The sequence below is a fragment of the Ornithorhynchus anatinus genome, chromosome 11 (assembly GCF_004115215.2).
Source record: "Ornithorhynchus anatinus isolate Pmale09 chromosome 11, mOrnAna1.pri.v4, whole genome shotgun sequence".
In the NCBI taxonomy this organism is placed as follows: Eukaryota; Metazoa; Chordata; class Mammalia; order Monotremata; family Ornithorhynchidae; genus Ornithorhynchus; species Ornithorhynchus anatinus.
Window position 1 is genome coordinate 53942203 of NC_041738.1, and position 24248 is coordinate 53966450.

General features: G+C 54.7%; 3 protein-coding genes across 15 annotated transcripts in view; 2 read left to right on the top strand and 1 right to left on the bottom strand.

Moving 5' to 3' along the window:
* The window catches only part of DDX6 (DEAD-box helicase 6), a 27485-nt gene extending 17178 nt beyond the window's left edge, over positions 1–10307 (top strand). For all 3 annotated transcript variants that reach the window (XM_029074874.2, XM_039913404.1, XM_039913405.1), the window contains exons 8-14: positions 495–617; positions 1258–1386; positions 2138–2254; positions 3805–3868; positions 5158–5259; positions 6058–6240; positions 7540–10307. In XM_029074874.2, the coding sequence (XP_028930707.1) occupies positions 495–617; positions 1258–1386; positions 2138–2254; positions 3805–3868; positions 5158–5259; positions 6058–6233 (711 nt within the window). In that variant the 3' untranslated portion in view covers positions 6234–6240; positions 7540–10307. The remainder of the gene's footprint in view (positions 1–494; positions 618–1257; positions 1387–2137; positions 2255–3804; positions 3869–5157; positions 5260–6057; positions 6241–7539) is intronic.
* On the top strand, positions 8829–21232 carry TREH (trehalase). The gene is given in 17 exon segments (XM_039913636.1): positions 8829–8864; positions 9549–9562; positions 15849–15949; positions 16187–16331; positions 16445–16532; positions 16628–16728; positions 16999–17091; positions 17205–17321; positions 17876–17922; positions 17925–17997; positions 18111–18160; positions 18632–18826; positions 19142–19359; positions 19506–19617; positions 19706–19818; positions 20063–20116; positions 20536–21232. Coding segments are annotated over 17 exon segments (1695 nt in total). The 3' UTR covers positions 20674–21232.
* Positions 21233–22628: 1396 nt separating this feature from the next.
* The window catches only part of PHLDB1 (pleckstrin homology like domain family B member 1), a 41084-nt gene continuing 39464 nt past the window's right edge, over positions 22629–24248 (bottom strand). For all 11 annotated transcript variants that reach the window (XM_029075560.1, XM_029075557.1, XM_029075555.1 and 8 more), the window contains one exon: positions 22629–23708. In XM_029075560.1, the coding sequence (XP_028931393.1) occupies positions 23568–23708 (141 nt within the window). In that variant the 3' untranslated portion in view covers positions 22629–23567. The remainder of the gene's footprint in view (positions 23709–24248) is intronic.

The window sequence follows — 24248 nt, forward strand, 5'->3', positions numbered from 1 at the left end:
GTGACAGGTGTAAATGACAACCTGGGCTATATCCATTCCCCCTGCCTCGCGGCTCATTTGATGATGCCACATTCAGAGTTGAAGAGCGGACAAGTGGTGGCCCATCTTGGTGGATGGAGGGTTTTTGAGGAGTTCCTCCTTGATGGTTTTGGGTAGGGGTGGGTCCCATTTCTCCCCTCTACAAAACACCTCGAGAAAAACATGGGGGATTTTGCATTGGTGCCATGAAGCACCCCGCTACTCCACTCCATTTTTTTGCCTGAGTGTTCCCCCTCCGGGAGCCACCAATTGCTTAGCAAACATCACTCCTTGCTCTGGAGAACGCGGAGCAAGTCGAACCGGTCCGGTGTGGTCAGGGCTGACTGTGGGACAGAGAACAAGCCCAGGGCGTTCCGGGACTAGTTGGGATGATGCCACCTCCCTCCAACTTCATGTCGACCAAAGGGCCTAGAATGCGCTTGCCTGATTTCTCATTTTCCCTTCCTGTGTTTCAGGCAGATAAGTTGCTGTCTCAGGATTTTGTACAGATAATGGAGGACATTATCCTCACGCTACCTAAGAACAGGCAGATTTTGCTCTACTCAGCCACTTTCCCTCTTAGTGTACAGAAATTCATGGTGAGTACAAACTGGTGTTCCCGGAAGCCTTACCATCCTGTCCACGTGATTAAAGTGGATCTGCCACTGGCCCTGCTTTGGGTTTTGCCACGTTCGGGGTTTTGCTCCAAGTTGATCGGGCACAGTCCTGTATGCAAATCAGAGAAGCAGCAGGGGCCAAAAGGAAAGAGCTGGGAGTCGGGACTTGGGTTCTCATTCTGGCTCTGCCGCTTACCTGCTGGGTGATCCTGGACAAGTCCCTTACCTTCTTTGTGGCTGTCACCTCACCTGTGAATGGGAATTAACTGCCCTCCCTCCCCCTTAGCCGGGAAGCCCAATAGCAGACAGGAACTGTGTCTGACCCGACCAGCCTGTGTCTACCCTGGCACTTGGCACGTACCACAGTTATTAATTATGGTGGTAATTAAATTGACCCAGTGCTAGCGAGGGGCACAGTTCACCTCTGCAACTGAGTCTGTAGGTCCAGGTGACTTCTGACTTGTGCTCATACATTACTCTTCTCCGTCAATTGTAGCCAAGCCCTCTGTGGCCTTCTTGTCACACTATTTCTTGCTGTTGGTTAGCTGGGGAGCAGGGTTTTTGACGGGCGATGAGAACATGTGTGATCTGGGTTTTGTGGGGGGTCATTCTTCGTTTGCAGAATTCCCATTTGCAGAAACCCTATGAAATTAACCTGATGGAGGAGCTGACTCTGAAGGGAGTAACCCAGTACTACGCCTACGTAACCGAGCGCCAGAAAGTACACTGCCTCAACACCCTCTTCTCCAGGGTAAGGAGCAGGGCCCTCCAGCTGAGAGGCCCTCCAGCCTCCCTTCCGCAACCCCCCAGGCAGTGGGGAAAGTGGAACGGCCTAGTGGCCAGAGCCCGAACCTAGGAGTCAGAAGTCCTAGGTTCCAATTGTGACTCTGCCTGCTCTGTGTGACCTTGGGCAAATCAATTCTCAGGGTTGAGTTTTCTGCATCTGGTCAATGGGGATTAAATCCTACTCCCTCCTACTTAGACTGTGAGCCCTGTACGGGGCAGGGACTCTGTCCAACCCAAAGATCTTGTATCTATCCCAGCGCTTAGCGCAGTGCTTGGCACATAGTAAATGCTTAACAGGTACCCTAGTTCTTATTAACTTGTGTCATGGGTGTGTACTACCCAGCCTCGTTTAGTGTGTCATGCCTCCTAGGGTTGCCTAGGCTTGTGGGAGAGGGACGGTCTCAGCTATTAATTTGGTACAGTGTTATTCACTGAATGAGTGGCACTCGCCTCTCCGGTCAGTTGATCTGACTCCACACCCATCACTGCCATCTTGGCTTCCTCTTAAGGGTGCAGAGAGTCATTCCTGAAAAGGGAAGGGTGGGTTTTTCTCTTAAATGCTTTTCTACTGGTTCTAAAGCGGGAACCCAATCACGCACCCGGTAGGGAGGCGGCCCTCTGGATAGTTAAGACGGGGCCGTGGTCTGGGCAACTGACTCTGAAGGATTTGGGAGTGGGTTTTTCCCCCTTGGTCAGTGCCCCTGTCTTCTGTTTAGCTCCAGATAAACCAGTCGATCATTTTCTGCAACTCCTCTCAGCGGGTTGAACTGCTAGCCAAGAAGATTTCCCAACTGGGCTATTCCTGCTTCTATATCCACGCTAAAATGAGGCAGGTGAGTGTGGTATAGTAAATGGCGGGCCCGGTCATCTCCTTCACAAGCCGTGGCTGGTATTTCTGATGTGGCCCTCGAAAGATGCCCTGTTACCACCGCAGACTTTTGCTTCCTTGTGTTCTGCCAGCCAGTCAGTTGTATTTATTGAGTGCATACTGTATGCAGAGCCCTGTCCTAAGCACTTCGAAGAGTACAGTATAATAGACACATTCCCTGCCCACAGGGAGCTTACAATCTGGAGGACAGGTGAGACTAGTGCATTCGTGGTTTTGAAAGTATCCACCTCCTTTCTCCCCCTTCCACCTTCCTGCAGGGCCTACCTCTCCTCCATCTCAACTCCTCTAACTTTCAGAGGGGTAGAACTAGTACAAATTAAGCGCTTACTGTGTGCAGAACACTGGGCTAAGCGCTGGGAAAGACTACACTGGAGGAAATTAGACAGGGGCCCTGCCCCTCGAGGGACTCACAATCTCTGAAAACCAAACAGGAGTCCAGACACCCGTGGTTCTAGCGGTGCGACATTCTGGGGGAAGCGGTTGATGTAGAAACTGTGAGATGTGTCTGAAAATGAACCTAATCGGCAGTTGGCATATTGTGGCCCAATAACGGTGCACCATCTGTGAGCACGCAAGGAGCTCGGCGTTGGGTAGTAAGACTGTCTTCCCCAGAAGGAAACACGTAAATCTTAGAAGGCTCATTTTTTCCTCGTTCAGCACGGGGTGGGAAATCCCCTTGGAGCCAAAACTGGTCCTCTGACAATTTTGTCTCTGGGCTCTGAAGGCATTAGAAATGTACTGAGAAGGAAGTTATGCTTTTCAAATTGGAAAGGTAAAAGGCATGTGACTTCTTCCCAAATGAGGTGCAGAGAACATCTGAATTCTAATTCTAGCTCTGCCACTTGTCTACCATGTGACCTTGAGAAAGTCACATAACTTCTTTGTGCCTCAGTTACCTCATTTCTAAAATGGGGATTAAGACTGTGTGTCCCATGTGGGATATGGACTGTGTCCAACTTGAGTAGCTTGTGTCTACCCAGTGCTTAGTACAGTGCCTGGCACTTAGCAAGTGCTTAACAAATACCAAATTTAAAAAATTGGGATCCTTATTCCTACAAGGGGATAGCACAGACTCCCAAAACGCGCAGCTGGACTGTAAGTAGCAGTGCCTCTGGAAAGAGCATTTTCGTGGACGTTTATCTAGTCAGTCTTATTTGAGCACCTACTCTGTACAGAGCACTGTACTAAGTGCTTGGGAGAGTACAGTGCAACAATATGACAGCCATATTCCCTGCCCACAAGGAGCTTACATTCTAGAGGGGACTAGTCAAGTGGTCCAAATGGAAAAGAAAGCTTGTTTTTCCTCACCTCTGAAGAAAATGCATTTGATCAAGACTTCTGAGGTTTGAAGCTGGGGGCCCCCGGCTGACTCGAAGCGGCTTTTGCTGAGATCTCCCGGCCTGGATCAGGAGGAACATTTGTACATGAGGTGCGGCCGATGGGGGTCCGGACCTCTGGTGAATTTTAACCCACTGTCTGCGTTTGTGTCCCCAGGAACATCGGAATCGTGTGTTCCATGATTTCCGAAATGGCTTATGCCGCAATCTTGTTTGCACTGGTGAGTGTTCTGCTCCTTCCTCTTTCTCCTTTTCCTCCCTTGCTGAACTTTGCATTTCCTGTCCCTGCCCCCCCACCCCGTCTCTGAACTAGAGAAGGGGCCACACTAAAGCCTGGAATTCAGGCCCGAATTAGAAACATGAGATCCACTTCTGCCCAAATTCACTGAGCATCTAGCCGATAGCTTGGTGGTATGTCTCTGTTTGGGAAGCTTCAGGACGTGGCTTTTTCTGAGAAAGATTATCGGCCTGCAGCGTCCCAGTTGTCCTATATGGGAAGAAAGTTTGGGGACCTCCCCCCCCCACACACAGTCCAAGCCAGCCTCCTCAGGTGCTGTTAACCTGGTGGGTCAGATGGGAAGATGGAATGGCACAGAGAATTGAAGGCCAGGTGAGGGTTTGGGGTTTTACTTGGGTGCTTCTGATAGCCTGGGTTGAGGAAAATCTAGCCCCTGAGTTGTGGGAAGGCATAGGTCCTTCTCCAGGGTGGCTGAGCTGGTGAATTTAAATCAAGTTGGTGAGTAATATCCATGCCTTGCTTTCGTTTTCTGAAGAATAAAATGGAAGTAGATTCTTTCTCTATCTTAGAACAAGCCGTTGGTTTGGGGGGGTAGACATCCAACTTGATGGATGTCTGGCAGATTGACTCCAGTCTTCTAGAATTTGACCTCCCTTTGCAGACCTCTTAAATTGGGTTGGAAAAAAATAAAATGGCTTTCTTTGACCTGCCACCTTAATAATAATGGTATTTGTTAAGTGCTTATTGCGTGCCAAGCACTGTACTAAGTGCTGGGGTGGGTACAAGCAAATTGGGTTGGACACAGTCCCTGTCCCATATGGGGCTGGCAGTCTCAACTCCATTTTACAGATGAAGGAACTGAGGCCCAGAGAACTGAAGTGACTCTCCCAAGGTCACAGTCACCTTGGATTTGAGTTCTGAGAGTTTAATTGTGGGGAGCCCAGTACTGCTCATAGGTCTGTTGGAAACTCCGTTGGAATATACTGGCCCTCAAAGAGGGGCCCTCGGGTCATGCTGGAGGATCAGTTCTGAGTAAAGCCGTGTAGGAGAACTGCCCCGGGGGCCTGTCTCAGCACATCCTCAACAGACAACCACAGTTCATCGATCCCCGGACTTGCGGCCCTGGCCGGCAGTGTCAGAAGGCGGCCTGGGCTCCAACGTTTAATCCAGCCCTTGGGAATGAATGAGAAGAGGCTGAGGGGGAGTATGTTGGGTGTGTAATGCCGGGCCCCGGTTCTGAAGCGAAACTGACTGGGTGGGTGTGTTTTTCAGATCTGTTTACCCGAGGTATTGATATCCAAGCTGTGAATGTGGTGATAAACTTCGACTTTCCAAAGCTGGCAGAGACCTATCTCCATCGGATTGGCAGATCAGGTGAGGGAAGGGAGGGAGAGGGGAAGTTGTTACATTTCATGATCTTAGCTGAGAGCGAATTAGGGGAGGTGGTGTGGTGGTAGTAAGCACTTAGTACAGTGATGTGCACGTGGTAAACAATCTGTGCCACTGACTGATAGCAATAGTAGGGATGCTTAGTAGCAGATGATTACTGGGTGTAAAGTACTATATTGAGGGCATGGTTAAGTTTTAGGACTTTTTTTTTTTTGACACCTGCTTTGGGTTCCAGTCAACACTAAACCACCCTCCCTGTAGACTTGCATGCTTGTGGACAGCAAATGTGTCTGCTAATTCTCTTGTTGTATCATACTTTCCCAAGCGCTTAGTAAAGTGCTTTGCACGCAGTAAGCGCTCAATAAATACCACCGATTGGATTGAATTGAACCATTTTGCTGAAAAAGGCCCTGAGCCACCCTGCTGCTGTTGGATGCAGCTCCCACCCCTCTGCACCTCGGGAACCCCGAATAGTTTAGCAGGTGAGGAGGCCTTGGCTCAGGCTGAGCCAACAGCACGCTGGGCAGCTGTAAGTAGAAGCCCCTCTTGGCCCTGGGAATGAATTGGGGGGGCCCACCCTGCCCCTCAGAGTGAGGTAAGACCGAGCCCTGCTCCGGGAGGTGAGACTCGAAACTTCTGAGGAGGTGAGAGGCGGTTACAGAAGCTCGGCCCCGTGCAGAACCGAAACCACCTAGGAACTCGCGCACAGGCCCCCGCTGCACGTTTCAGCTTGGGTGCTCTCTCTTCCTTGTTCTTCACTCACCCTTCTTTCTCCGGGTGCAGGTCGCTTTGGCCACCTGGGGCTGGCCATCAACTTGATCACCTACGACGATCGATTCAACCTGAAAAGTATTGAGGAGCAGCTGGGAACCGAGATTAAACCTATCCCGAGCAACATCGACAAGAGCCTGTATGTGGCAGAATACCACAGCGAACCTGTAGAAGACGAGAAACCGTAACTAGCACGTGCGTCCCGGACTGCTGCCTCCCCCCCCCCCCCCTTTCCATTTTCCGAGCGGCCCTGCGAGGAGAGAGTCCCACCAAGAATAAATGAGAGAGCAAAAAGCTGGCTCTTCTGACATCTCCCGAGCCGGGGCCGATCTTATCGGGGATCGGTGAATTCTGCTCCACCATGTAGCTTGGTTGTGCCCTGCCTTAGCAGAATGCAAGAGCAGGTGTTGTGAAACCGGAAAGAAAGATGCAGTCCTGGGAGGGAGCCAACTTTCTCCTCTCTGCCTCCCTCTTTCACTTCACCTCCAGCACATCTGGGCAGCATCCCCACCTTCACTCTCTGAAAGGCTGGTGCTGCTGCCTTGTGCATTATCAAACTGGGCTGAATGATTTCCCCCTCGCTTCCTAGCGCTGTCTGGCCCCTCATTTCCTGCCCTTCCTCAGGTCCCTGGGGCACTTGCTGCCGGCCAGCAGAAACGGGGGTCATCTTTGCAAGGCCTAAAGAGAATTGAGGACCTCCCGAGAAGGAAGAGGGGAAGATTGTGGGGAGATCACCGGTTAGAATCACCGGGAGCCTTTGGCGGCTAAGTCACCGCATTCTCACTTTGACCTTCCTCCCGCCCCAGGCGGCGAACTTTGAGAGACCTCATCCTTCCTGGGGCATTCAAGTGGCAAAGTTGATCCACAGAAACGCCGCAGAAAGCTGCTCGTCTGCTCGGTCGCCCTCAAAGCGGCAAGCATCAAAAGGCAGCTGGCCTAGTGGAAAGTAGCGGGGACAAGTCACTTAACCACACTGTGTCCCAGTTTCCTCATCTACTCCCAGCCGTTCCCGTCTCTTAGACCGTGAGCCCCGGGTGGGATGGGGGCTGCGTCTGACTGATTACGTGGTAACTCCTCAGCCTTGCCCTCCCCAGCGGGTGGCCCATAGCAAGCGCCTACTGCCATAATAAACCTTACCGAGGAGTAGCCGGAGAAACGGTGTCCATCGAGCGCCCGCCGAGGACAGTGCCACGTGCTAAGAGCTCGGGGAAGGAGCAGGCTCAGAGACAGCCTCACACTCATCCCGGAGGGACGATCCCCCCAGAGCAAAGCTGCCGATGGCTTTTGTGAGAAGTCCCAGGGGCTCCTGTCCCATTGATCTATGTCCCGCTGGGCCATCGGGGGAACTTCCTCCCCTTCTCTGACTGTCTGGTGGACCCCAGGGGACAGGGCAGAAACTGGGGGAAAGGGTCGTCGGGGCCAGCGCCGGCCCATGTGGCGCCGTTCAGCTCCTGCTCTCCAAACTGCTCATTTCCGCTTCTCCCCTCTCCCCAGGCTTTGATTACAACTTCCGAAGCTGAAACCCTCTGATCCGGATCCGCGACACATCGTTTCTTTGGGAATGCTCTTCTCTTGGTGGGTTTTTCATTTTGGAACTATGAAGACTTAAAACGAGCTCAGACTTTTGTTTTTCTTTTTTTAATCTGGCGGAGAGGAGCGAAAAGCTGAAAAAGAAGGAATATACCTTTTTGTTTTTTCCACTTGTTTGCACTGTGTGCTGACTGAACATTAGTTGCACTAACTGCTGGTTTTAAAAAAAAAAAAATTTTCTTCTGGGGGCAAAGGAAGGAGGAGGAGGAGGGGAGAGACCCTGAAAAGAGAAGAATCTTGACGAACACACAAGCTTGTCTACGATTTCAACATTCTCGCAACAGCCGACTTCTGAGTGCATTTCAACTTCTCCTTGGTTACCCATCCGTTTTGAAGCCTAAAAAGCTTTGTTACTTATTTGTGCGAAGTGCCTTATGCTATGAGACCATTCAGAAAAATCATCCGTCAGACCCAGCCCAAGGACCCGACAACTGCAGTTTTACTTTGGTTTGTTTTTTTGGTATTTTGATTTCGTTTTCATTTTTGTTTCAGGTCAAAGTTCCCTTCCTCTGACCCGCATCTCCCCCCCACCGCCCGTCCCCCACCCGTCCCCCAGCCTACCCGAACGCTCAAGCGTAGGCCTGGGAGGCAACCTTAGCCGTAACGTCTAACACTCTGTTTTGGTTTTGAAATTGGAGGAGTTGAGATGCACCTGCAGTTGACCCACGCTGTAAATACATGTATTTAAAAGAAAAAAAAAAATTCCCCAACGGAAAAAAAAAAACCATCTGGGCTGAGTAGAAGGCGGCGAAGGGATGAGCGGTTTTCTCATTGCAGGAGCCACTGTGCCGGACCCACCGTGCTCGAGCACGGAACACTAAAGACTGGTTTCCATAAGCCTCCATTAGCAGTCACGGCACTTGGTGTGGAGGTACGTCAGAGCCATGACCCTCTTTCTTCTCTGGCAAAGCGTGTCCCATAGAAAAGCGGATGTGTATACTTGTATAGACTTTGTAAATAGGATTCTTTTTTTTTTTTCCGGGTTCATATATAACTTTTTTTTCTTATGAAGGTTGCTGGGTTTAAGGGGATTAGACTGATTATGGGAGCAGCTAAAGATGAGAGGGGCTCATTTTTCCGCAACACTAAACTCTGAAAAGCGCGTTGCCCTGGAACTTAGAGCGCCGGCCTCTGGGAGAATCCTGGGGCGCGGGGCGGGGAAGGGGTAGTTGGCTCCAGCTTTTGCTGCCACCATGCCGTCTTACCCGGGAGCTGCGGAGGACCTGCCGGTGAGGGCGAGAAAGCTTCAGAAACTCCCCTTACTCATTTTTTGTTTCGTATTTGTTTTGTTTTTTGAGATGATCTCTGATTTCCCCTTCCGCCCCCCTCCGCCCCGCTCCACACGCTCCCCTCACCCCCAACCCAGCTCTCCCCCACCTGGGAGAACAACAACCACCAAACCTCCAGAAACTACAGACTGAGAGAGGGGAGGCGGGGGAGGTGGGCCGAGGACCACTCGGCAACGTGGGTGATCCGCACGGGCGGCGTTGTGGCCGCGCGGAAGCTTTAGGGCTCGGACGCGGATCTCTGAAGCCTAGGATACACCCGTTGGCATCACGTGACGGTTGTGGAGCCAGCGGGTCGCCGCCCACCCGCTGCCCAACACCACCTTGATCCTCGTAGACTGTCGGAGCGGGGGCCCTGCTGAGGCCCGTTCTGACCCGGAGGCAGCAGAAAAGCCGCTCACCATCTTGGACGCTCTCGCCCCGAGTTGCCCGCTCTGGCGCTTCAAACGGGGCCGGCTCTGGCTTTTCGGTTGCGTAGTGTTGCTCTAAATTGTGCCCCTCCCAACATGCTTGACGTTTGGCCTGATCTCCAGGCACAAGGAGTGAGTTGAATCCAAACCAGTAATTGTTTTTTTGTTTTTTTCTTCTTTTTCTCTTCCCCGCCCCCGTTTTTAATTCTCCTTTTAGCCCGACAAACCAGGGTCGGTAGGGAGGTGCCTCCAAATCCCAGCCGTCCAAAAAGCAATTGGTTGAATATTCTTTTTTTTTTCTTTGATTTGGTTATCCTTGAATGTTCTAAACCTATGCTGCATTCTCTTCCCAGTGAGGCTCCCCAGATAAAGGCACCATCCTTGGGGAAGGGAAGGGTTGTGGGTTTTGGCCTTTTTTTTTTTTTTTTGGTGGGTTTTTTTTTTTTTCTTTGGCGGTGGGGAGAACTTGGGGATTTTTGTGGGGGGGTATTTCTGGTTTTTTTTTTGTTTTGTTTTGTATTTTTTTTTTTGTTTGCCCCCACCTTTTCTCAGTTCAAAGCAAAATGATTCGGGAGCCGAGCTAGTGGCTGGGTCATGCCCTCCCCGAGCTCCCCAATGGATCAGAAGCAAAGAGGGGGTCCTCCCAGACAAACACCGCTCCCCGCTCCACAGGGCCCCTCACCAGCTGAAGGCAGAGCTGCCCGGCACAGTACAGATTATTCAAAGAGCAGTCGCCCGGGCTAAAAGACCCACATGAATCCACACCATCCCAAGCCCGGGATGCAATGGACCCCTATCATCTGGGAGCGATTACTATTTGGGTTTTTGTTGTTGTTTTTTGTTTTTTTCTTTTTTTAATTTGTCTTGTCTGTGGGTTGGGGTGGGGGGAGGGAATTTCCAGGCGAATTTTGACCAAACACAAAAACTCCTGCTCTTGTACTGTAGCAGCTCTCGATTTTTTCCTTCCCTCTAGCAAGCAAGAGGGGATATTTAGTTCAGCAAAGACAGGGATTTAAAAAAAGAAAACCAAGTGTAAATACAAGTTTGTATCTTGCGCCAGAGCATGCGCGTGAGCAAAGCGAGCAGGGCAGTCCCTCCCGCACCCCTCCGCCCCCCGCCTTGGACTGAGCGTTCGGCTGGGACCCAGTGCCAGCGAAGCGCAGGGTCCCTCTTGAAGCACAGACTTTTTAAACTGAAAGTATTACTGAGCTCAGCCTCCGCGGAGGATTGGCACTTAGACCCTGTGGGGCACCCTGCCCAGCTGCCAGCCCTGTGGGCAGCGTCCAGTTCTGGTGCTCGACACTCTGTCTCTCTGTGTTCCTCTGTGTCTCTCTGTCATCTCCCTCCCACCCCAATTCCATTTGTGTGTCTCCTTTCTCTTTTCTACTTCTTTCAGAAAAAATCCCTTCTTTCCATTCTCTTCTCCCTTCCTTTCTCCATCTTTCTTCCCTCTCTTTCCATTCTCCCTCCCTTTCTCCGTCTTTCTCCCTCTCCCACTACCCCCCCCCCCCAGTTCTCATAGGAATAGCAAAAGGAAAGATGCTCTACATGACCAGGCAAAAGCCTGGTCCATTTGGGTTTTTTTGTTTTTAATCCCCTCACAGTGACAAGTGTAACCTTCTGGAGGGTAGTCTTCAAATCCAGCTTTGTTTAAAAAAAAAAAAAAGAGGCTGTGTCAACGGTTCCGCTAAATCCTGTGCGTGGAACAAGACCTCTAGTTAGTTACCCAAGCTGCTGTCCGGTCCAGATGGGAGGCTGCACCGGCATGGTGGTTGGGGGGCAGGGGGAGAGGGGCAGGACCTAGCCTTTGGGCATAACAACCTCTGCCCACTCCCCCTCCCTTTTTATTCCCGTTCCCCCCAAAAGTCAAAAAGCAGCCTCCTTCCTTCTGCCTCCTGCAGAAATTGTCTCAATTGACCTGGAAGTGACCTTGCAGGGAAGGGCAAACGAAGGAAAGAGAAATGCTCAGACTTGACTACAAGTCTCACCAAATTTGGTCCCAGTGTCTCAAAGTGGGTTGGCCCTGAGGGTTTGGGGGTGGGTTGGTCGTCCATATGTTTTTGCGGAATGAGATTGGAGCATCTTTCCCTGGTGTTGGCTTTGTGTGCGTGACCATCAAGTGGTGGTGAGGGGAAGCCACAAAGCCCTCAGAAAAACACGGAGTCAAAACATCTCATTCTGGGCATTAATTTCTTTTTTTTTTCTTTTTTTTTTTAATAGGGGGTGGGGGGACTCAAGAGAAGGATTTAGAAACACTTCCAAGCTGGTTCCTCATCAGGGACTGCCCCTGGCCACTGAGTCATCCAAAGCCGGGGAGTTCCTCAATGTGAAGTCCCTGCTTCACCTGTTTCCCTTCCTTAATGCCCCGCTTGGCCTTTCGGCCCTGTCCCAACAGGGGTCCAGCTCTGGCAAGGGTGGAACCTCGCCAGGAGCCCCCAGTTCTGGCAAAGAGGAGGAGCTTCTGGCGAACAGTAGTGGGCAGTTCAGTCCTGTGGGGTCCTAAACCAGAGGCCCTTTGCAGCTTGTACAGGACCCCGGGAGCGATCCCTCCCCAAACCCGTTCCCTTCCAAATCGGAATCATGGGAAGCGGGGGGCCAGAGGTGGCTAGGCTGGGCTGACCTGCCTCTGCCATCTATGCCACCCCCCAGCTGATGCATACATCGGAAGTGTATTTAAATCCTTCTACGGGTGGTACCGGGGGAGGGTGGGGGGAGGGATGGGGAATTAAGATACAGGTTTCTACTGTATTTTAACCAGTGATTGTGGGGGAGGGGTGTCTGGAGCGCAAAGTCACTGTTCCCTTTATCGAAACCAAACTGGAATTGGATTCAAAGGAAAAAAAACTATTTTTTTGTTCATTGCAAATGGGAGAATTTAAAATCCAAGGTCCCTAGCCCCAAGGGACTAAGTTCCACTGCAAAGTGAACAGTGGGGACTCAAATTTGGAAACATTGGGGGAGGGAAGAATTGGCTTTCTGTCAATTGGCAAGCAGTCCAGTGGGCCACGTTTCAGTTGGGAAGTGTGTATGTGTACAGGCATGCAGAATTGTGGGATTCTGCTGAGGATGTGATAAAAATTCAGATGAGCTGGTTGGTAAAATCTTGACTTTTTTGTTGCTTTAACTCAATAAAAGCCCACTGGAACTCCAGCCTTGGTGTATGTGTGTTTCTGTGGTGAGTGGGCCTCCTGAACGCCCAAGAGGGACGACGGGTGTTTGGGCCTAAGACTCGGTCCCAGGATCCCTGCCTTCCTCAGGTGATGAGAAAGGGAACGCTAGACTCATTTACCGCTTTGGGGCACTCAGCCCCAATCCCTGCCTGAGATGAGGGGAGGAAATTATTTTTCTTCATCAGTTCTCATCTTGTGTTGGCTGGCCCTGGGGCCATCTCCATGGCCACGGTGTCAGCCTATTGGCCAAGATGGAGCCTTTTGGGGGAGGAGGGACCTGAAGAGTTCTTCTAAACCATGCCCTGCCTCTAGGTCAGCCTACATTCTAACACAGTCTTGACCATGAAGGTTGTACGAGCTCTTCGAGACACGGTTTGAAGCAAAATTCAGCCCTCCAGCCCTGCTGGGATCCTGTCTCTGAGAGGCCCTTCTCCCTCTTCCTGGACTACCGCATAATCTTCCACCAGGTAAAGATTTCTGTGGGTCAGGGTCTTGCTGTCAGACCCATCCCGTTCTGCCTTATCCCTTGCCCTATGTCGTTTCACGAGGAAGTCGAGGGCCGCTGCTTAGTCTGGCTGTGGAAAGTCCCCTAGAGACTGTAAACTCATTCTGGGCAGGGATTGTATCTGCTAATTCTATTACTGAACACTTAGTATGGTGCTCTGCACATAATAAGCACTCAATAAATACCATTGATTGAGGGGCCTAGGGAGAAAACTACCGCGACAGAAATCTTCAAATGATCCCCACACCTAGTCTTTAGTTAGCACTCACCACCCCCCACCCCGGAGGAAAGTGGCCTGATCTAAGTTTCCCGGTCACGGGGTGAGACCCCTTAGTTTAAAGAGGGCAGAGGAGTTCCGGCCAGCCCCTGGACGTGACCCTTGACCTTCTAGTCGGGGTATGGTGGGGAGGGTCAGTTCCTGGACCCTAGTTAAGCAGAGTCGTGGATGGTGGGAGTAATTCCCCTCCCACCCTTACCCCCAGTCTCCTGCTAATGGGACTATCCTCCTCCTCCTCCACCCTCAGCTTGCATACCCCTGCCCAGCTGGGGAGAAGTGGGAGAAACGGGTGGGAAGCAAAGCGGTCAGTGCCTTCCCCATTCCATAGGCCTTCGAGGCCGTCCCTGCCTCAAGGTCCAAACTCTAATGGGGCCAGAGTCTCCAGTGGCGGTGACCCAGAGCGGAGCACCCAGGGTGGTGGATGAGGCAGGGCCCGGATCTCCCTGAGGCCGGATCTGCCCTGCAGGACCCTTCCCCCCCTCCCCTCACCCCATGCCCACCCCCCAACTGAGCTAACCCCTAGCAAAAGCCCAGAGGAACCAGGGGCAGGAGAGCGTAATCAATCAATGGTATTTAATGAGTGCTTACCTTGCAGAGCACTGTACTAAGCACTTGGGAAAGTACAATACAGCAATGAATTAGGGGACACATTCGTTGTCCACAACGAGCATACAGTCTATAGGGAGTTTACAGTCTAGAGGCTGGTTTAGTGTTTACTGGAACCCAAAACAGGTCTTTAAAAAAAAACCCCAAAAATCCAAAACTACCAAGCCCTCAACGTAGTGCTTTACACTGTTCACCCAGTAAATGTGTCAACTACTATTTCTACTATTAAACATCCCTACTAGTATCAATCAGTGGTACTGATTGAGTGTTTACCATGTGCAGAGCACTGTATTAAGCGATTACTATGACTACGCCGTCACCTCTAATCGCTCTCAGTTACATCACAAAATGTAGCAATTTCTCTCGGCCAAGCAAACAACCTCCCCTCTCCCGCCTTTCCCTCACCTGATCTGCCCATCCAGCAGAGATAGATCTCAGCCAGCTTTGGAAAGTCGAGGTTTATCGCCACATTCACAGCTTGGATATCAATACCTCGGGTAAACAGATCCTAAGCGCTTAGTACAGTGCTCTGCACAAAGTAAGCACTCAAATATGATTGATCAGGGTTGGAAGGAGGTATTCACGGGGGGTGGGGAGAGCCAGAAGCCCTCTTTTCTTCTCTCACTCCCTTTTGCATCACCCTGGCTTGCTCCCTTTATTCAAGCGCTTAGTACAGTGCTCTGCACACAGTAAGCACTCAGTAAATACGATTGAATGAACTCATCCCCCTTCCCAGCTCCACAGCACTTACGTCCATAATCTGTAATTAATTTATTTATATTAGTGTCTGTCTCCTCTACACTGAAAGCTCATTGCAGGCAGGTAATGTGTTTATTGTTAAATTTCACTCTCCCAAGCGCTTAGTATAGTGCTCTACACATAGTAAGCACTCATTAAATACAGTGGCATGAATGAATGAATGAATGAATGAATGAACAGGATCCTCCCCCCTGCCTCCTACAGGCCCGCTGCCCTCTGAACAATTTATCTCCCGCCTTGACTACCGCATCAGCCTCCTCGCTGACCTCCCTGCCTCCTGTCTCCTCACTCCAGACCTTCCTTCACTCCACTGCCTGGATCATTTCTACAGAACAGTTCAATCCTTGTCTCTCCTCTTCTCAAGAACCTCCATTCGTTGCCCAACCTCCTCCACATCAAACAGAAGTTCCTTACCATCGACACTAAGGCACTTGATCTGTTTGCCCCTTCACACCTCTCCAAAGCCAACCAACTCTCTGTACCTCCATCTCGCCACTGACCCCTGGCCCACATCCTCCCTCTGGTCTGGAACGACCTCCCTGTTCATACGGGGCAGAGCAAAATTCTCCCCCTTTTCAAAACCCTCCTACCCCCCCCCCCCCCCCGCTTCAGTAGCCCTCTCCAGAGCAAGGAGCGGGTCTCCTCCAGGGCAGACGGAAAGCCCTCTCCAGGGCGAGGCGTTGGTCTCCTCCAGGGCAGAGTCCAGCACTCTGGATGAGAGGGATGGGGGGTGGGGATGGGCTCCATTTCCGGGGGGACATTGACCCTCCACCCTGGGGGAGCACTAATTGATCGATCCGAAGCCCAAGGGATTTACTTGGCTCCAGGCCCTGCCTTGCTCAGGTCACGTGACCTGTATGGAACCTGGGGCGTCACCACCTGGACTTTGTCAGAGGGCCGTTTGTGGGGGGGGGTACAGGTTCTCTCTCTCTTCCCCACTGGGCCCCGCCCGGCTCCCTCAGTCGCAGCCATGTGGAGTTCGGGCTGGTGGCTGGGCTTGGGCCTCCTCGCGTGGCTAGGCCTCGGAGCAACGCTGCCCCCTCCGTGCCCCAGGTACCCAGACTGGGCCCGGGGTGGGAGACGGGCCGGGATGGGGGGCATGGAGGGGTGTGCTGACCCTCCCCACCCTTTGGGCACCGCTCTGCAGAGGCCCAAGGGGCGGGGTCCCAGCGGTGACCCCATTCTCATCTCTCCCCACAGTGAGATATTCTGCTTCGGGTCGCTCCTGCGGCAGGTACAGATGGCCAAACTCTTCCCGGATGACAAGGAGTTTGTGGACATGCCACTGAACAAGGCGCCCAGTGAGTGAAGGGGGCAGGGGGGCCCGGGGCGGGCTGGAGCTGGGGCCGCACCTCGCCCTCCCCCTCCTCACCTTTCCAGGAGGCTCGGGACAACCGCCACATTGACATATACCAGCTCCTAGACCAGGACCAGGGATGGGGAGGGGTCTTCCGACCCAAGCGGGGGTATGTTCATGAAGAGGGCAGCTTTTTCCTCTTCCCTGGGACTCTAAGGACGACTTGACCTTCCTGCCCCAGGTGAAGTGCTGCAAGACTTTAAACAGCTGGAGGAGAGGGAAGGAGCCAACCTGACCCAGGCCCAGCTGAGAGCATTTCTGAGTAAACACTTCGAACCTGCCAGGCAGGAGCTGGAAACCTGGGTGCCAGAAGACTGGAAGGACAGGTATCAAGCTGACCGGGAAGTGTTGGAAATGGTGAGAGCGGAGGTGTGGGGCGCTGGGGATGGTCTAGGGCCGACGCTGATCGGACCAGACCTGTGTTGGTTCTGTCTTCCAGCCTCCCGCTGCTGCAGAACATCTCTGACCCTGAGTTGAGGGCCTGGGCCAGGTCCCTGCATGGGCTGTGGAAGATACTAGGGAGAAAGGTGTGGGGGAGAGGGAAGAGAAGGTGAGGGGGAGACCAGGCACGGCCCCCCACTCTTGCTGAGCGGTGGGGCCGCTGCCTTTCCCCCTCCCCCAGATGAAGGACGAAGTGAAAGTCCGGCCGGAGCGTTATTCCCTCCTTCCCGCCAAGCAGCCATTCATCGTGCCAGGAGGCCGTTTTGCTGAGTTTTACTACTGGTGAGCTTGGGGGAATGTGGGGGGATAATAATAATTATAATTATGATATTTGTTAAGTGCATACTAAGTGCCAAGCACTGTTCTAAGATCTGGGGTGAATACCAGGTAATCAGGTTGTCCCACTTGGGGTTCACAGTGTTAATCCCATTTTACGGATGAGGTAACTGAGGTTCAGAGAAGTTAGGTGGATATGGGGGGGCCTGGGAGGGGTCGGGACCCAACCCGACCCAGGACCCCCCCTCCTCTCCCCTCATTTTTTTCATCTCTCAGGGACTCGTACTGGGTGATCCAGGGGTTGCTCCTGTCTGAGATGCCAGGCATGGTCAAGGGCATGCTGCAAAACTTCTTGGACCTGGTCAAAGAGTGAGGCGACAGGGTGGGCGGGGGTGAGGCTGGGACCGACCGAGCACCTCCAGCCTCCCTCCTTGGGGGTCGGGGGTCGGGCGGGTGACATCACAGCGCATTCTCTGACGCAGTTACGGTCACGTCCCCAACGGAGGCCGCGTGTACTACCTGCAGCGGAGTCAGCCCCCACTCCTGGCGCTCATGATGGACCGCTACGTCGCCCGCACCCGGGACATGGCCTTCCTACGGTAGGATCCGCGAACACGGCTCCCCACCCTTTTCCCCCTCTCCCCTTTAAATGTGCAGCCCTCTCAATCAATGTTGCATTTATTGAGCACTTACTGTGTGCAGAGCACTGTACTAAGAGCTTGGGAGAGAACAATACAACAGCCTTGGTAGACACGTTATTTCCTACCCCCATTTCCTACCCCCAGTGGGTTTAGAGCCTAGAAGGGGAAACAGACATTAATAAATCATGGACATAAGTGCTGTGGAGCTGAGGGTGGGGTGAATAAAGTGAGCATATCCAGGGCAAGGGTGATGCAGAAGGGAGTGGTTGAAGAGGAAGTGAGGGTTTAGTTGGGGAAGGCTCCTGGAGGAGATACACTTTTAATAAGACTTTGAAGGTGGGGAGAGTGATTCTCAGTCGGATAAAAAGAGGGAGCGAGTTACAGGCCAGAGGCAGGACGTGGGCAAGAGATTGGCAGTGAGATGGAGGAGGTGCTGCCCGGACTGGGAGATGTTGGGGGTGAACAAGATGGCTCCTGCTACCTCTCTTCCCTTCCTTCCCTTCTCTGCCCAGGGCCAACATCCATCTCCTGGAGAAGGAACTGGACTTCTGGAGACAGAACCGACCGTGACGGTACCCCTGGGCTCGTGGTCTTACAGGATGTTCCGCTATTACGTCCCCTTTGGGGGACCCAGGTGAGCCACTGCCCCTCCCTTCCTCCGCTCCCCACCCTGCTTGGCACTGACACCGAAGCCCTCCACGTTTCCCCTCCTCCACCGGGCAGCCAGCCGGCCCTTTCCTTCCACAGGCCGGAGTCGTACAGCAAAGACGCGGAGCTGGCCGAGCCTCTGGGCCAAGGTAAACGGCAGTGGGGCAGGGAGAGCTGGGCCCAGGGGAGGTTGTAACGTTCCCCAACACGCTCTGCCCAGCTCTGGGAAGCCCGTAGGTCTGTGGCCTGAGTCCCCGCCCTCCCTCTGTCCCTCCCTAACTTCCTTCCCAGAGTCCTCTAAACCGTAAGCTCACTGTGGGCAGGGAATGTGTCTGTGTATTGTTGTAGTGTACTCTCCCTAGTGCTTAGTACAGTGCTCTGCCCACTGTAAGCGTTGAATAAATGCGATTGAATAAATGAATGAGTCCCCGTCCGCCCTCCCCTACGTCCTTCCCGGAGTCCCCGCCGTCCCGTCCTCCTTCCCAGGATCCCTGCCCTTATTCTCTCCCTCCTTCCCAGCAGTCCCGCCCTCCCTCCCTCCTTCCTTCCCGGGGTCCTTGGCCTCCTCCTGACCCCCGGAGGTGTCCGACCGGCTCGCTCCCATTCCCGTTCCCGGGCAGCGGATCGGGAGGAGCTGTGGTCGGAGCTGAAGGCCGGGGCCGAGTCGGGCTGGGACTTCTCCTCACGCTGGTTTGACCCGAGCCGGGAGGCCCACACCCTTCGGGACACGAGGACCAGCCACGTGGTGCCTGTGGATCTCAACGCCTTCCTGTGCCAGGCCATGGGCCTGCTGGCCAAATTCCACACCATGTTGGGTAAGGGGCTGAGAGAGAAGGCGGCAGTGCCCCTTCCGCCCAGGTCCCGGGAGAAGGGGCTTGGGTTTTTTTTGGTATTTGTTAAGCGTTGACTATGTGCCAAGCACTGTTCTTAGCACTGGGTAAATACAAGGTAATCAGATTGGGGCTCCCAGTCTCCATTACCATTTCACAGATGAGGTAATTGTGGCATAGAGAAGTGAGGTGGCTTGCCCAAGGCCACCACAGCAGAGAAGCGGTGGAGCTGATATTATTGCTCCAGCAGGAGTTAGCGTTGCCCGCTCTTACGCCAGCCTGCCCTTGACCCTCTGCTAGGGAACGAGATGCAGGCCCAGGCCTATCAGGATGAGCGGGCCCAATGCCAGGCGGCCCTGAGCGCTGTGCTGTGGGATCCGCAGGCTGGCACCTGGTTCGACTACAACCTGGTCGAGAGGCAGCGGCACCAGGCCTTCTTCCCCTCCAACTTGGCTCCGCTCTGGGCCGGCTGCGCCCCAGGCCCGGTGGAAGGGGACAGAGCAGTCAAATACCTGCAGGTGCGGGGCCTGGGAGGCTGGGGAGGGGGTCGTCTGGGTCCACACCCATTGTTCTGTGTGTTTAGGGAAAGCTGGATCCTCTCCGGCCCGGCCCCTCCTTCGGAGGGCTGACCGGGCCCCCCCCCCCCGTCCCCTCCCACCCCCAGGACAGCGGTATCCTGAAGTTCGGGAAGGGGATCCCCACCTCGTTGAAGCGGAGTGGGGAGCAGTGGGACTATCCCAACGCCTGGGCCCCCCTGCAGGAGCTGGTCATCACCGGTAAGGGAGGGAGAAGGGGGACGGCGAGGGGGGCAGAGACCACCCCCCTTCCTCCAGGGGCTCAGAGCTGTTTTGGGGGTGGGTTCAGGTCTGGCTGAATCGGGGTCAGACCGGGCCCAGGACGTGGCCTTCACGCTGGCCCAGAACTGGATCAGGACCAACCTGGCCACCTACAAGCGCCACAAGCATATGTTCGAGAAGGTAAGGGCGCGCCCCCGCCCCGCGCGCCCCCGCCCCGCGCGCCCCCGCCCCGCGCGCCCCCGCCCCGCGCGCCCCCCGGGGCCCGACAGCGCCCTCCGCTGCCGCCGCGCAGTACTGCAGGGGCACCGCCTTGCCCGGCCCGGCTGGCAGTGCCCACCCTGCCCAGAGCCGGGGACGGGACGAGGGGCCCCAGTGGGCGGTTGTGGCCCGGCCAACCGCTCCTGCCTTCCCTTCTGCCCCTCAGTACGACGTGAGCGGCGACGGGGAGCCCGGGGGGGGAGGGGAATACGATGTGCAGGTGAGTGGGGGTCGGGGCGGAGGGAGGGAAGGGGGAAGGAAAGGGGAAGAAGGGGGAATGGAGGGAAAGAAAGGGATGGAGAAGAGGGGGAGGGAAGGAAGCGGGGGGAAAGAAGGGGGGAGGAAGGGAGGGAAGGGAAGGAAAGGGAGGATGGGGAAATGGAGGGAAGGAAAGGGAGGTTGGGGAAATGGAGGGAAAGGGGGGATGGGGAAATGGAGGAAAAGAAGGAGGATGGGGAAATTAAGGGAAAGAAGGGGGATGGGGAAGAGGAGGAGGGAAGGAAGGGGGATGGGGAAGGGAAAGAAGGGGGGCGGGCTGGAGGAGTGAGGGGCGAGATGAGGGAAGAGGGCAAAGGGCAAAGAGGATGGAGGGATGGGGTCTCCTCTCTACCTCGCCATTTCCTTCTGCCCTCCCCTCAGGTGGGCTTCGGTTGGACCAACGGGGTGGCTCTGCAGCTCCTGGCTCGCTACGGCGACCGCCTGACATCGGGGACGGGGCAGCTGGCCCTACCCCCAGTGGCCCTGAACCTCTGCCCGCTCCTCTACCTGCTGCGCTGAAGAGCTCCTCCCTTCCCCTCCCCCTTCCTCTCCTTCCTTCAGCTGCCACCACACTGCTCTCAACCATGCCCATGCCTCCCCATTCTAAAAAAAACCCTCCTAGACCTCCAGTTTGCTCCAGTTCTGACCCCATCTCCTTCCTACTATTCCTCTCCCAACTCGTTGAACGAGTTGGCCTCAGCTGCCGCCTGCATTTCCTCTCCTCCACCTCGCTGCGTTCTGACTTCTGCCCCCTTCACACCATGGAAAAGGCCCTAAGGTCACCAATGACCTCCTCCTTGCCAGATCCAACAGCCTCTACTCCATCCTAATCCTCCGCTGCCCTCTACATCGTACACCACCTCCTTTTCCTGGAAACATTCTCCCATCTTGGCTTCACTAACACTGTCCTCTCCCGGTTCTCCTTCTATTTCTCAGGCCACTCATTCTCAGTCTCTTTCGTAGGCTTCTCCTCTGCCTCCCATCCTCTACCAATGGGGGTCCCTCAAGGCTCAGTTCTGGGTCCCCATCTATTCTCCGGCTGCACTCACTACCTTGGAGAACTCATGCACTCCCATGATTTCAACTGTGATCTCTTTGTGGATGATTTCCAAATCTACCTCTCCGGCCCTGACTTTTCTCCTCTGCAGTTTTGCATTTACCGCCTGCCTTTATGACGTTTTGGGTGTCTCAGCGACATCTCAAACTTAACATATCCAAAACTGAACTCCTCACCTTCCCATCTAAACCCTGTCCTCCCCGACTTCCCTACCACTGTAGACAACACCATTATCGACCCCGGAGTACAAGCCCATAACATTGGCATTATTCATCTTTCTCACGTGACTCACATAATTCAATCTGCCACCACCTCCTGTTGGTTCAACCTTCACAACACCGTTCCTTTCCATCCAGACTGCTACTATGTCGATCCAAGTACTTACATCTCGCCTTGATCACTGCATCAGCTTCCTCTCTGACTTCCCGCCTCTCCCCTCTCCGGTTTGTACTTCACTCCACTGGCCGGGTCATTTTTCTAACAAAATCCATTCGGTCCACCTCTCCTCACCAATCCACTGCCACATCCAACTGAAGCTCCATACCATCTGCTTTAAGGCACTTAAAATCAGGTCTCCTTCTCCTACCTTACCTCGCTAATGTAGTCCGACCCAGCCCACGCACTTCACCCCTCTAACATCAATGTTGTACTTCAGTCTCACCTATCCTCGCCCACATTCTCCTTCGGGCCTGGAGCTCCCACTCCATATCTGACAGATCACCGCTCCCCTCCATTTCAGAGCCCTCCTAAAAATCTCATCTCCTCTAAGGGGCCTTCCCTTAGCCCTCATTTCTCCTATTCATCCTCCCTTCCGCATATCTTACACACCATAAGCATTTATTAATGCCTTCCCACACCACTTAATGTCCATAACCTTACCCACCGCCAATTTCCCTATCTGTAATTTATATGCATGTCTATCTCCCCCTCTAGACTCTAAGCTCTTTGTGGGCAGGGAACTTGCTTACCAACTCTCTACTGTACTCTCCCAAACAATTAGTACAGTTTTCTGAACACTGTACATGCACATAATAATGATGGTATCTGTTAAGCACTTACTATGTGTCAAGTACCGTTCTAAATGTGTGGGTAGATGCAAGCTGAACAGTTTGGACACAGTCTCTGTCCAGCATGGCCTTGCAGTCTTCATCCCCATTTTACAGGTGAGGTAACTGAGGCCCAGAGAAGGGAAGTGACTTGCCTAAGTTCGCACAGCAGATGGGTGGCAGAGCCACGATTAGACCCTTGGTCCGTTGGACTCCCAGCCCCGTGCTCTGTCCACTAAACCACACTGCTTCATCTCCCTTAGTACCCTGGGCCTGAGCCCCCTTCCCAGTAAGCGGCGTCCACCACCGGGCGTGGTTCAGCCGGGGCAGAATCCACTGCCCAAGGCCAATGTTGGCAACCCAGAGGAAGAAAAAGTGGACGCAGTGGTTTACTACTCCAAATGGTTTAACCGCCGGCCACAGACACCGCTTATAAACGCGGAGGGGGGCAGGGGGTGTTAGTGTTATAGTCCAGGGGTGTGGGCCGAGTGGCGGGAGAGGCGAGGGGTCCGAGCCGCTACTCGCTCAGCCCTGGCAGCTAGGGACCTCCCCACCACCGCCAGCCCCTTTGTCAGCCGCCTCTGACTTTGAGGTCAAATGAGGGAAGGGTGGGGGATTCAGGTGGAGGAGGGGAGAGGGAGGGGGGAGTCCAGCATCCAGGCACCTCCAGTCCAGCCAGGTCCTCCCCCTTGGCTCCTCCCCCCATGGCATCCAGGCACCTCTGGTGTCGGTCAAGGCACAAGTGGAGAGGTGGGAGGCGGCACACAGGCCACGGGTCCCCCCACACTGGTGATGGAGCTGTAACCAAGGTGATGGGGAGCATTAGGTCGGTGCCCCTCTCGTGGGAGTGAACTGGAGCTTGAAGGGTGAGGGGCCGGAGGGGGAGGGGGGCATCCTGGTTCAGCTGCCAAGGGGCCGGGGAGAGGAGATGAAGGGAGATCTTTGGCAGAGTGCGGTAGCATCCCTGGCAGGGATACAGCCCCGGCACCGTCCTTCCAGGGCAGAGACGGCGGGTCCGGCTGCCCGGCCTCCTCCCCAGGCCCCTGCTCTGGCCGGAGGTTCACCCGCTCCTCGGCCACGAGAGAAGGGTCCACTCCTGCCGTACCCACGCCCCCGGCCAGGGTAGCGTCAGAGCCGGGGGTGGCCCCGCGGGGGGCGGACTGGTCGCAGTCGGTCCCTCGCCGCCCTTCTGGCCCCCATCCTGGGCCCGTGTGGCTGGGGCCGGTCTTGGCTGGAGGCCCGCTTTGCTCGATGCCCTCGGAGGGTGGGCCCCGGGCCCAGGCGTGGGGTGGGGAGGGGGCGGCCCCCGCTCAGTTCATGAACTGGGTGTAGCCCTCGGCCCCCGTCACGATGACGTCCATCCAGATGCGCATGGCCTCCGCCGAAGGCGCCACCAGGTAGTAAAGTCGGTCGTGGGTCTTGACGCAGAAGGTCAGGGCCGGGTTGGGGCTCTGCGGGAGGGGGAGGGGCTGAACGCAGGCACCGCGGGATGGGGAGGCGCCAGAGCCAGCCGGGCCCCCATCCCCGATCCACATGGGCACCGAGCCCCTCCTACTCCTCCCAGGCCAGCCCCCCCATCCATCCCCCTCCCAGAGGCATTAGTCAGAGCCATGGGAAGGTGGGGAGTCAGAACCAAGTAGGAGCGGGAGGGGAGACAGGACAGCCCCCACCCCCTGCAGTTAGACCCCCGGAGGGGGACAGCACAGAACAGGGGGTTAGATACGGGGACTGTCGGAGGCTGCAGAGAGGAGCAGGGGGGCTAACAGCTGGCGCCAGGCAACGGGGATCCCCACGGCCGGCAGCCAAATTCAGTTCTGCCCCCTCGGCTGGGGGGGGTGTCTGACGAGCTGCCGGCCCACCCTGGGACGGCCCTCCCGAGCATCCCGGCCTGGGGGCCGCTCTGCCGGCTCTCCTTCCTCTCTAGGGAGAGGTTAACGGGAACGGGGGGAGTCGGGGAGGCAGCGCTGGTTAGGAGCGGGGTGGGCAGGGCT